Below are 12759 nucleotides of genomic sequence, written 5' to 3'. Positions count from 1 at the left end.
TGTGCTGGAGTCTGCAGTGGAATAGCTCACACCCTGAGCGTGCTCCAGGTGCCGGGGCTGTCCTGTGCTTTACTGTGGTCATGTCATTGGTACTGCTGCCTCTGTATGGACAAGTGTATCAGAGGTCTGGCCTCTCAGTGCACCCGTGGCCCCTTCACCTGCACACAGCCGCGGCTGGCAGCAAGTCTGTCTCCTGTACTTGAGCTGGGATCGGAACTGCCTCAGCCGAGTTCTCTGTCCACTGAGGGTGTGGAGCAACATGGTGGATCCAGAGTTCGGGAGTGTCGATCCCAAGGTAACCATCTGAATCCCATCCCAGCGTCTGCAGAATTAAAGTCCGGGGAATATAAAAAAGGGCACTGGAATTAAAAGCCAGTCTTGGGAACGGTGGGTGTGAAACCGGTGAGTGTCTGTAAAACCCCTCGGGTTCAGGGATGTCCTGCAGGGGTGATGTCTGCCGTCCACACCCAGCTTATCCAGTGTCTCCTAGAACCATAGAACACTACAGCACAGAAAACAGGTCATTCGACCCTTCTAGTCTGTGCCGAAACGTTATTCCGCTAGTCCCATTTACCTGCCCCCAGTCCATAACCCTCCAGACCTCTCCCGTCCATGTATCTATCCAATTTATTCTTAAAGCTTAAGAGCAAGCCTGCATTTACCACATCAGATGGCAGCCCGTTCCACACTCCCACTGCTCTCTGAGTGAAGAAGTTCCCCCTAATGTTCCCCCTAAACCTTTCCCCTTTCACCCTAAAGCCATGTCCTCTCGTACTTATCTCTCCTAGTCTAGGTGGAAAGAGCCTACTTGAATTAACTCTGTCTATACCCCTCATAATTTTGTAAACCTCTATCAAATCTCCCCTCATTCTTCTACACTCCAAGGAATAAAGTCCTAACCTGTTCAGTCTTTCCCTGTAACTCAACTCCTGAAGACCTGGCAACATTCTAGTAAATCTCCTCTGCACTCTTTCAATCTTACTGATATCTTTCCTATAGTTAGGTGACCAGAACTGCACACAATACTCCAAATTTGGCCTCACCAGTGTCTTATACAAGCTCACCATAACATCCCAACTCCTGTACTCAATACTTTGATTTAAGAATGCCAGGATGCCAAAAGCTTTCTTTACAACCCTGTCTGCCTGTGATGCCACCTTCAGGGAATTATGTATCTGAACTCCCAGATCCCTTTGTTCCTCCGCACTCCTCAGTGCCCGACCATTTACTGTGTATGTCCTCCCTTGATTTGTCCTTCCAAACTGCAACACCTCACACTTGTCTGCATTAAATTCCATCTGCCATTTTCTGGCCCATTCTTCCAGTTGGTTCAGATCCCTCTGCAAGCTTTGAAAGCCTTCCTCGCTGACCACTATTGCCTCCAATCTTAGTGTCATCAGCAGACTTGCTGATCCAATTTACCACATTATCATCTAGATCATTGATATAGACAACAAACAACAATGGCCCCAGCACAGATCCCTGGGGCACACCACTAGTCACAGGCCTCCAGTCTGAGAAACAACCATCAACAACCACTCTCTGTCTTCTCCCACTCAGCCAATTTTGAATCCAGTTTCCAACCTTTCCATGGATACCCATTGACTGAACCTTCTGAACTAACCTCCCATGTGGGACCTTGTCAAAGGCCTTACTAAAGTCCATGTAGACAACATCCACAGCCTTTCCTTCATCTACTTTCTTAGTGACCTCCTCGAAAAACTCTACAAGATTCGTTAAACACGATCTACCACGCACAAAGCCATGCTGACTATCCTTAATCAGCCCTTGGCTGTCCAAATACTTGTATATCTGATCTCTCAGAACACCTTCCAATAATTTACCCACTACTGATGTCAGGCTCACCGGCCTGTAATTACCTGGTTTACTTTTAGAGCCTTTTTTAAACAACGGAACAACATGAGCTACCCTCCAGTCCTCCGGCACCACGCTCGCGGCTAAGGACATTTTAAATATATCTGCCAGGGCCCCTGCAATATATCTGACCAGTAATGCCGCTCCTCCCCCTTTCATCCCTCCCCCTCTATCACGTCTGAAACAACGGAACCCCGGAACATTAAGCTGCCAGTCCTGCCCCTCCTGCATCCAAGTCTCACTAATAGCAATAATGTCATAATCCCACGTGCCAATCCACACCCTAAGCTCATCTGCTTTACCTACAATACTTCTTGCATTGAAATAGATGCACCTGAGAACATTTCTATCAGGTAAAAACCTTTGATTTCTGTCTATACCTGCAGACCTCACATGACCTTTTCCCTCCTCCACCTCACTATCTGCTCTAATACTCTGGCTTCCCTCCCCCAGCAAATCTAGTTTAAACCCCCTGGAGCAGCACTAGCAAACCTACCCGCAAGTAGGTTAGTCCCCCTCCAGTTCAGGTGCAAACCGTCCCGTCGGAACAGGTCCCACCTTCCCTGGAACAAAGCCCAATTGTCTAGAAACCTGACGCCCTCCCTCCTGCACCATCTCCTTAGCCACATGTTTAGCTGCATGATCCTCCTATTTCTAGCCTCACAAGCTCGTGGCACAGGTAGCAATCCTGAGACTGCAACCTTGGAGGTCCTGTCCTTCAACTTTGCACCTAATTCTCCAAATTCTCTCCGCAGGACCTCCTCCTTCTTCCTATCCACGTCATTGGTCCCTACATGGACCATGACATCTGGCTGCTCACCCTCCCTCCTGAGAGTATCGAGAACTTGATCTGAGATATCACGGACCCTGGCACCAGGGAGGCAACAGACCATCCGGGATTCTCGATCTCTCCCACAGAACCTCCTATCTGTCCCCCTAACTATCGAATCCCCTATCACTACTGCTCTCCTCTTTACCCTCCTTCCTTTCTGAGCCGAGGGTCCCATCTCGGTGCCAGAGACACGACCACTGCAACTTGTCCCTGGTAGGTCAGCCCCACCAGCAGTATCCAGAACAGTATACTTACTGTTGATGGGAACGGCCACAGGGGTGCTCTGCTCTCTCTGTCTATACCCCTTCCCTTTCCTGACAGTCACCCAGCTACCTGCCTCCTGACTTTTAGGGGTGACTATCTCCCTGAAGCTCCTGTCTATGTCTGCCTCTGCCTCTCGAATGATCCGAAGTTCATCCAGCTCCAGCTCCCTAACTCTGTTCATCAGGAGCTGCTGCTGGATGCACCTTTTACAGGTGTAGTCATCAGGGACAAGTGTGCTGTCTCTGACTTCCCACATACTGCATACGGAGCACACGACTGCCCTAAATGCTGCCATCACTACCTACTTCCAAATATTTAAAATAAAGGTACTAACCCGGCCTTACCTCTCTGGGTGCAAGCCCTTCCTCAGCACTCCGAAGCCTCTCGAGCCAAAGCCTCAAGAGCTCCACTCCTACCCTGAGCCACTCACACACTGGCCGCTGCTCTTCAGATACCCCTGCTTATATTTGTCCCTGTTGATCCCAAGTACTCACTCCCTCTAATTAACCAACCAACACTCTGTTTTAAATGATCAGCCCTACCTGCTAGAGACCCGCTGCTCCAGCGGCTCCCGGGCCGATCCTCTTTACCAAGATGTCCCAGCCTGGCCACTCTGCCGGCCCCAGTGCAGCCATCACATCCCCCCGTGTGGTGAGCAGAACCGTACGCACTACTCAGCTGTCGTCTGACCAGAGTTTCACAAAGTTGTAACGTGATCTCCCCACTCTTACGTTCTGTGACCCGGCTGATGAAGGCAAAGTGTCCGTAATGCCTTAATCAAGGCTTCTGCTGAAACCCCTCTGGACTTATTGGTGAATGTCTCCTAGCATTGGTCCCAGCCTGTAACCCACTCCTAGCCATCTGCTATTCGTTATATAAACCCCCTCCCCAAAACCCTGGATCAGATCCCAGCCTGTAACTCATTCCTGGGGATCTGTTATTCTGTATAGAGTCATAGAGCACTAACAGCACAGAAACAGGCCCTTCGGCCCATCTAGTCCATGCCGGCCTGGTTTTCTGCCTAGTCCCATCTACCTGCACCCGGACCATATCCCTCCAAACCCCTCCCATCCCATGCACCTATCCAAACTTCTCTTAAACGTTACAATTGAACCCATATCCATCACTTCCGCTGGCAGCTCATTCCACACTCGCACCACCCTCTTAGTGAAGAAGTTCCCCCTCAGGTTCCCCTGAAATATTTCACCTTTCACCCTAAACCTATGTCCTCTAGTTCTAGTCTCACCCAACCTGAGGGGAAAAAGCCTGCATGCATTCACCCGATCTATACCCCTCATCATTTTATATACTTCTATAAGATCTCCCTTCATTCTCCTGCACTCCAGGGAATAAAGTCCTAACCTATTCAACCTGTCCCTATAACTCAGGTCCTCAAATCCCAGCAACATCCATGTAAATTTTCTCTGCACTCTTTCAAGCTTATTGACATCTTTCCTGTAGGTAGGTGACCAGAATTGCACACAATACTCTAAATTCACCCTCACCGACATCTTGTACAACTTCAACATAACATCCCAACTCCTGTACTCAATGCCCTGATTTATGAAGGCCAATGTGCCAAAAACTCTCTTTACGACTCTATCTACCTGTGACACCACTTTCAGGGAACTATGGATCTGTATTCCCAGGTCCCTTTGTTCTACCGCACACCTCAGAGCCCTACCATTCACCGTGCAAGTCTTATCCTGGTTTGTCCTCCCAAAGTGCAACACCTCACACTTGTCTGCATTAAATTCCATCTGCCATTTTTCAGCCCAATTTCCTAGCTGGTCAAGATTATGCTACAAGCTTTGATAGCCTTCCTCACTGCCCACTACGCCCCCAATCTTGGTGTCATCCGCAGATTTGCCGATCCAGTTTACCACATTATCATCCAAATCATTAATATAGATGATAAACAACAACGGACCCAGCACCGATCCCTGCAGCACATCACTAGTCACAACCTTCAGTTAGAGAGATAACCATCTACTACCACTCTCTGGCTTCTCCCGCTAAGCCAACATGAATCCAATTCATCCTGAATGCCAGGTGACTTAACCTTCTGGAGCAGCCTCCCATGTGAGACTTTGTCAAAGGCCTTGCTACAGTCCATGTAGACAACATCCGCCACCTTCCCTTCATCAATCTTCCTGGTAACCTCCTCGAAAAACTCTAAGATTGGTTAGACATGACCTTCCACGCACAAAGCCGTGTCGACTGTCCCTAATCAGGCCCTGTCTATCCAAATACTTGTATATCCTGTCCCTCAGAACACCTTCCAATAACTTACCCACCACTGACGTCAGGCTCACCAGCCTGTAATTTCCCAGCTTGTTCTCGGAGCCTTTCTTCAACAACAGAACAACATTAACTGTCCTCTGGTCCTCCAGCACTTCACCCGTGGCTAAGGACATTTTAAATGTCTCTGCCAGGGCCCTGCAATCTCTGCACTACCCACCCACATGGTTTGAGGGGAGACCTGGTCAGGCCCTGGGGATTTATCCACTTCATTCACCTCAGGACAGCCAGCAGCTCCTCTTCCGTTATCTGGACAGACATGGTCCATGACCTCACTACTCTTGCCTCAGCCCTATAGTCTCTGCGTGTGTCTCCAGAGTAAACACAGATGCAAAAAACTCAGTTAAAATCTCCCCCATCTCTGTCGGCTCCATGCGTAGATGACCACGCTGGTCTTCAAGAGGACCAATGCTGTCCCTTGCTACCCTTTTGCTCTTAATACAGCAATAAAAAACCCTTGGGATTCTCTTTCACCTCCTGATTTCTCTCAGGTGTTCTCTTGCGTTTCTTATACTCCTCAAGTGCCTCATTTGATCCTATACCTGATATGCGCCTCCTCTTTCTTTGCCAGGGCCTCAATATCCTTCGATAACCAAGGTGCCCTAAACCTGTTAGCCTTGCCTTTTATCCTGTATAAACCCCCCTGAACCCCTGACTAGATCCCAGCCTGTAACCCACTCCCAGGGATCTGGTATTCTATATATAAACCCCCCAAATCCCTGGATTAGATCCCAGCCTGTAACCCACTCCCGGGGATCTGGTATCCTATGTATAAACCTCCCTGAATCCCTGGATTAGATCCCAGCCTGTAACCCACTCCCATGGACCCCTGGATTAGATCCCAGCCTGTAACCCACTCCCGGGGATCTGGTATTCTATGTATAAACCCCCTCAAATCCCTGGATTAGATCCCAGTCTGTAACCCACTCCCGGGGACCTGTTATTCTATATATAAACCCCCCAAACCCCTGGATCAGATCCCAGCCTGTAACCCACTCCCGGGGACCTGTTATTCTATATATAAACCCCCCGAATCCCAGCCTGTAACTCACTCCCGGGGATCTGGTATTCTATATATAAACCCCACGAACCCCTGGATCAGATCCCAGCCTGTAACCCCGTCCCGGCCTGTAAACCAACTCTCTGTTGAACCCCCTGTGCAGGACGTAACTGACACCATGCAGATAACCGGCTCTCCCAGCCTATCCCGGGGCCCCCTTGCAGTCTGTGTGCTGTGCAGATGGGCCAGGTGCTGGTACCTGCAGGGTTAAGGTGAGTGTCGCTGACATTGTAGTCCCAGTGTTTACCTGTGTCACTGTCAGTGGCTGGGGGTAGCTGTGTCTGGCCTCTGACTGGCCAGCGATTTGCTGATGACAGGCTGACCGAAGTTGCTGTGTCAGGGATCCGAGGCTGCTGAAGCTTCCAGTGAGAGTATGCGTTCCATTCGCACTGCCCGGCTGACAGTCAGTGCTGGACACATGTGTGGCCTGAGTTGGTAAGGACACTGCAGTTCTCCTGTGTCGCTCGGAGCGAGCGGCTTCTGGCAGGGGAGGGGTGGCTCTCCCGTCCCGAGGGTGGGCGCGAGGTGGGGGGGGGGTCTCCCATCCCGAGGGGGGGAGGGGTGGCTCTCCCGTCCCGAGGGTGGGCGCGAGGTGGGGGGGGGTCTCCCATCCCGGGGGGGGGGGTGGCTCTCCCGTCCTGAGGGTGGGCGCAATGGGGGGCTATCCCATCGCGAGGGGAGGGGGGCCACAGGCAGCTCATTAAGGGGCTGTGGGGGGGGGGGGGTGGGGGAGGTGGTGAGGACAGTGCGGGGGGAGGGGGCAGGTGAGAAGGGAGTTGGGGAGGTGGGAGGTTCAAGAGGGAGGGAGGGTGAGGGATGGTGGGGCAGTCACAGGGGTGGGCTGGGGGGGCACGGAGACCTGACACTGAGGACAACGGGAAACTGGAATCCAGGAGGGGGCAGAGGGTGGGGGGGGGGAGGAGGTTTGGGGAGGGGTGGCTGGGGGAGGAGAGGCGGTTATGGTTGTGGAGAGACACTGAGGGGAGGACGAGGTGGGGAAGGAGTAGGCGAGGGGAGGGAGGGGTGTAGAGGGGACAGGGAAGAGAGTCAAGGAGGGGTGTTGTGGGAGGGGATGGGTTCGGGGGTGAGGCAGTAGTGGGAGAGGGAAAGAGGAGTTTGGGAGGGATGGAGGGACGGGGAGGGGTATTGGAGGGGAGGGGAGGGTGTGACGACTGTTGGGGAGATGGACTGAGCCGGGGTCCATGGGGCAGATCTATGGGTCAAAAGCTGGGCGCTGTGGTCCGCAGGGCGGAGGCAGTTCGGGTGAAGCGGCCACAGACATAACGTGAGAGGGTCCGACCTCGAGCTGGTTCCAGCGCCCAGCGAGGTCGGGGAGGAGCTGGCGTGGAGCGGGTGGCCGGGAGAGACGGGGTTAATGAGCAGGTGAGAGGTGGTTACCGATGCAGTTGCAGTGTGAGGGAGAACGGGTGAGATCGTGTTCGTGGAATGCAGGCACCGGAGGCCGATCCTCCGACCTGGAGCAACTCAGCGGGTCAGGCAGCGTCTGGGGAGGGGGAGCCGAAGTGTCGATGTTTTCTGAAAGATTGAGGTGAGGGGGAGGGGTGAGGCAGGAGCTGGCAGGTGATAGGTGGATGCAGGTGAGGAGGGGGGTGATTGGCAGATGGATCAGGTGGGGGAGGGGGAGAGAGAGGCGGTGATGGAGGGGGGTGGGGGGCCGTAGGTGGAGGGGACGAGGGGTGGGGAGGGGTCCCAGTGGGAGGAGTGTGGGTGATGGGCAGGTGCAGAGGGTGGGGGTGGGGAGGGGGAGGGGGAGGGCGCGGTGATGGGGGGTGGGATAGAAGGGCAGGTGTGAGAGGACCTGGGTGGGTGAGAAGGAGAGAATCGTTGGCCTGCATTAGGTCCGTATCCTCCTCTGCTTTGCCTGTTTAACTGTCTGTGAACCGCAGCGACTGTATCTGACTCCGCCGGGCTATGTGGTGGTGATCTTTGGGAGTTAAACCTCGTTGTCCTTCCCAGAGCTGCACACTACACTCTGAGTGCGGTCTCCCCAACGTCGTGTACAGCCGTAACCTGTCGTCCCAACTCCTGTCCCCAGTGCCCTGACTGACGGAGGCCGGCGAGCCAGACGCTGCCTTCCCCACTGTCTCCAATATAATTTCTCTGTGTCACGTTAACTTTTACCTACCTCTTCCCCTTTCACATGCCTGGAGAACCTATTATGTCTCCTTATGTTTATGGCGAGCGTACTCTTGTACTCTCTCCTTTTCCTTCTCAGTACCACAGTCCTCTGAACTCGCCCAGTCATCAGCTTCACTGTTTTCTACGTCAAGATTGTGAGCCTGTTCCTTTGATCTGAGACCATCTTGGTAGCCAAGGCTCACATACTTCTCCTGTTTACGCTTTTTGCCTTGAAGGGATGTATATTATTTGTAAACTAAGTATTAATTCTTCAAAAGTTAGCCTTTGCGGGTTTGCCGTTATACCTTTTCACGTTGCATCACCAGCTCATGATGCGCACTTTCACTTCCTGCTTTATTCAGAGTTTAAGACCTTGGTTTCAGATTGAACCAAATCACTTCGAGACGGGGAGAGTTGGGGGCAGCGTGTTGCTGTTAGAGTGAAGGGCACGGCCGGCAGGGGTGGGGAACCCCGGTGCACGAGGGATGCTGAGGAAGGAGGCGTGTGTCAGGGGTAGGGAGCTGGGATCAAGTGAATCCCTTGAGGAGCATACAGGGTGTAGGAGTGCACTTCAGAGGGAAACGAGGAGGGCAAAAAGGAGACATGAGATAGCTTTTGCAGATGAGGTAAGAGAGAATCCAATGAGATTCTACAAGTATACCCAGAAAAGTGTGAAGTGATTCACTTCAGGAGATCAAATTTGAAGGCAGAATACAAGGTTAATGGCGGGACTCTTAGCAGTGTGGAGGAACAGAGGGATCTTGGGGTCCACGTCCATAGATCCCTCAAGGTTGCCACGCAGGTCGATAAGGTTGTTAAGAAGGCGTATGGTGTATTGGCCTTCATTAGTCGGGGGATTGAGTTCAAGAGCCATGAGGTGATGTTGCAGCTCTATAGAACTCTGGTCAGGCCACACATGGAGTATTGTGTTCAGTTCTGGTCGCCTCATTATAGGAAGGATGTGGAAGCTTTAGAGAGGGTGCAGAGGAGATTTACCAGGATGCTGCCGGCATTGGAGAGCATGTCTCATGAGGACAGGTTGAGTGAGCTAGGGCTTTTCTCTTTGGAGAGGAGGAGGATGAGAGGTGACTTGATAGAGGTGTGCAAGAGGTACAGATCGAATGGACAGTCAGAGACTTTTTTCCAGGGCAACAATGGCTCACACGAGGGGGTGTAATTTTAAGTTGATTGGAGGAAGGTATAAGGGGGATGTCAGGGGTAAGTTTTTTTACACAGAGAGTGGCGGGTGCGTGGAACGCTCTGCCGGCAGAGGTTGTGGGGGCAGATACATTAGGGACATTTAAGAGACTCTTAGATAGCCACATGAATGATAGAGAAATGGAGGGCTATGTGGGAGGGAAGGGTTAGATAGATCTTAGAGCAGGATAAAATGTCAGCACAACATTGTGGGCCGAAGGGCCTGCACTGTGTTATAGTGTTCTATGTTCTATATATTAAGGGGAAATGAGTAACTAGGGAGAGAATAAGGCCCCTTAAAAATCAACAAGGTCATCTATATGTGGAGACACAGGAGATGGGTGAGGTCTGAAAGGAATATTTCTCATCTGTGCTTACCGTGGATAAAGCCACAGATGCTCAGGGAAGTTAACAGTGATGCCTTGAAGAGTCCACATTACGAAAGAGGAGGTGCTGGAGATCTTAAAATGCATAAAGGTGGATAAAACCCCTGGGGCCTGATCAGGTGTATCCCAGGACATTGTGGGAAGCTAGGGAAGAAGTCTGGAGAGGGGAAGATGGTGTAACTGGGGAGGGTCAGTGGGGCAAGGGAACTCCCCGAGGGAGGGGCAAAGGGCTCCCTGAGGGAGGGGCAGACTCCCTGAGGGAGGGGTGGACCCTCCGAGGGAGGGCCTGGGATTGACTGTGGAAGGCCTGAGGGTCTGGGTGAAGGACCGTGATTTATCTAGAAGATGAGAGTGCAGAGCTCTGGGATGTTGCGGGATCTGGGGCTCCCAGTGCATGGTCCACAGAAGGCAGGTAGAGCAAGTAATTAGGTACCGAGTGCTGTTGTTTATTGTGAGGGAAGTAGGATACCAGAGTAGGGAGGTCAGGTTTCAGTTATATAGGGCATGGGTGGGGCCACGTCTGGAGACAGTGTACACCACTGTCTCCTTATTTAAGGCTGTCTGTGTTGGAGCCACAGGAGATGGGCGAGGTGTTACGTGAATACTTCTCGTCTGTGTCTACTGCAGAGAACGATGTGGAAGTTGGGAATTCAGGAAAGAGAACAGTGATGTCCTGAAACACATCCACGTTACAGGAGGTGCTGGTGGTCTTAAAGCATATTAATGTGGACAAGTCCCCAGCACCTGACCAGCTGTGTCCCAGGACATTGTGGGAAGGTGGGGAAGAAATCGTGGGGGCCCTGGCAGAGAGATTTGTACCATCATTGGCCACGGGTGAGGCACCGGGAGACTGGAGGGTGGCAAATGTTGTACCATTATTTAAGACGGGCAGCAAGGACAAACCAGGGAACTGCAGGCCGGTGAGCCTGACATCAGTGGTGGGGAGGTTACTGGAGGGGATTCTGAGGGACAGGATCTACCAGCATTTGGAGAGACAGGGACTGATTAGGGGCAGTCAGTGTGGCTTTGTGTGGGGGAAATCGTGTCTCACAAACTTGATTGATTTTTTTGAAGAGGTGACCAAGAGGATCGACGAGGGCAGGGCGGTAGATGTTGTCTACATGGACTTTAGCAAGGCCTGTGACAAGGTCCCGTGTGGTAGGCTGGTCCGGAAGGTGAGATCACGTTGGATCCAGGGGGAGCTGGTGAATTGGATCCAAAGTTGGTTTGGTGGAAGGAGACGGAGGGCGGCAGTGGAGGAGCGTTTATCAGACCGGAGGCCTGTGAGCAGCGTTGTGCCGCAGGGATCGGTGCTGGGACTGCTACTGTTTGTCATCTATAGAATGGAGGTGGTGTGGTCAGTTATGTTGCAGACAACACCAGAACTGTCGGTGTGCTGGGCGGTGAAGAAGGTGTCTGAGGTTACAGCAGGATCGAGACCAGCTGGGGAAGTGGGCCGAGGAACGGCAGATGGAGTTTAACTCGGATAAGTCCAAGGTGATGCACTTTGGGAAGTTAATCCAGGGCAGGACATACACAGTAAATGGCAGGGCCCTGGGGAGTGTTGTAGAACAGAGAGACCGAGGGGTACAGGTACACAGTTCCCTGAAAGTGGTGACATAGGTAGACGGGGTGGTGAAGAAGGCATTCGGTGCGCTGGCCTTCATCGGTCAGGTCACTGAGTACAGGAGTTGGGATGTTGTGTTACAGCTGTACAGGACGTTGGTGAGGCCACACATGGAGTACTGCGTGCAGTTCTGGTAACCCGGCTATAGGAAGGGTGTCAGGAACTGGGGAGGGAGCAGAAAAGTTTTATGGGGACGTTACCGGGACTGGAGGGCTGGAGTTACAAGGAGAGACTGGACAGGCTGGGACTGATCTCCCTGGAGCGAAGGAGGCTAAGGGGTGACCTTATCGAGATAAGGTGGATGGTCACTGACTTCACACAGTACTCCAAGTGCAGCCTAATCATAGCTGCAACGTGACTTCCTGACTCTCCTCAATGCCCCGACCAGTGAGGGCAGGCGTGCCGTACACCGTCCTTCCCACCATATCCACTGTGCAGCCACTTTCAGGGAGCGATGGACATGGACCCCAAGATCCCTCTGTACATCAGTGTTTTTCAGGGTCCTGCCATTTATTGTGAACTGTTCCTTTACATTTGACTTCCCAAAGTGCAACACCTCACACTTGCCGGGATTAATCTGCATCCGCCACTTTTCTGCCCATATCTGTAACTGACCTACACCCCGCTGTATCCTTTGGCAGCTGTCTACACTGTCCACAACACGACCAATCTTTGTGTTGTCTGTAAACCCACTAACCCATCCATCTGCATGTTCACCCAGGTCATTTGTATACATCACAGACAGCAGGGGTCCCAGCACTGATCCCTGCGGAACACCACTGGTCACAGACCTCCAGCCAGGATAACCCCCTCCTCCACTCCCCTCTGCTTTCTGTGGACAAGCCAATTCTGAATCCAAACTACCAAGTCACCGTGGATCCCATGCATCTTCACCCTCTGTTGGAGGCAAGTACAGTAACAACATTAGAAGGCATTTGGACAGCTACATAGACAGGAAAGGTTTCGAGGGACGTGGGCCAAGTGTGGGCAAATGGGACCGGCTCAGATGGGCACTTTGGTATCTGGCACCTCACTTGTGGCCCAACTCATCCGTTCCAACCAGAGGACAGCAAATGTG

The 12759-nt window shown here is 52.2% G+C and overlaps 1 protein-coding gene across 1 annotated transcript in view; it reads left to right on the top strand.

Moving 5' to 3' along the window:
* The first annotated feature begins 105 nt into the window (after positions 1-105).
* The window catches only part of LOC127575535 (uncharacterized), a 20732-nt gene continuing 8078 nt past the window's right edge, over positions 106-12759 (top strand). Inside the window, exon 1 of the mRNA XM_052025467.1 lies at positions 106-295. Coding sequence (XP_051881427.1) covers positions 106-295 — 190 coding nt within the window. The remainder of the gene's footprint in view (positions 296-12759) is intronic.

Source organism: Pristis pectinata, chromosome 10 (genome assembly GCF_009764475.1).
Source record: "Pristis pectinata isolate sPriPec2 chromosome 10, sPriPec2.1.pri, whole genome shotgun sequence".
Taxonomy (NCBI): domain Eukaryota; kingdom Metazoa; phylum Chordata; class Chondrichthyes; order Rhinopristiformes; family Pristidae; genus Pristis; species Pristis pectinata.
This window is presented reverse-complemented; position numbering and strand designations above follow the sequence as displayed.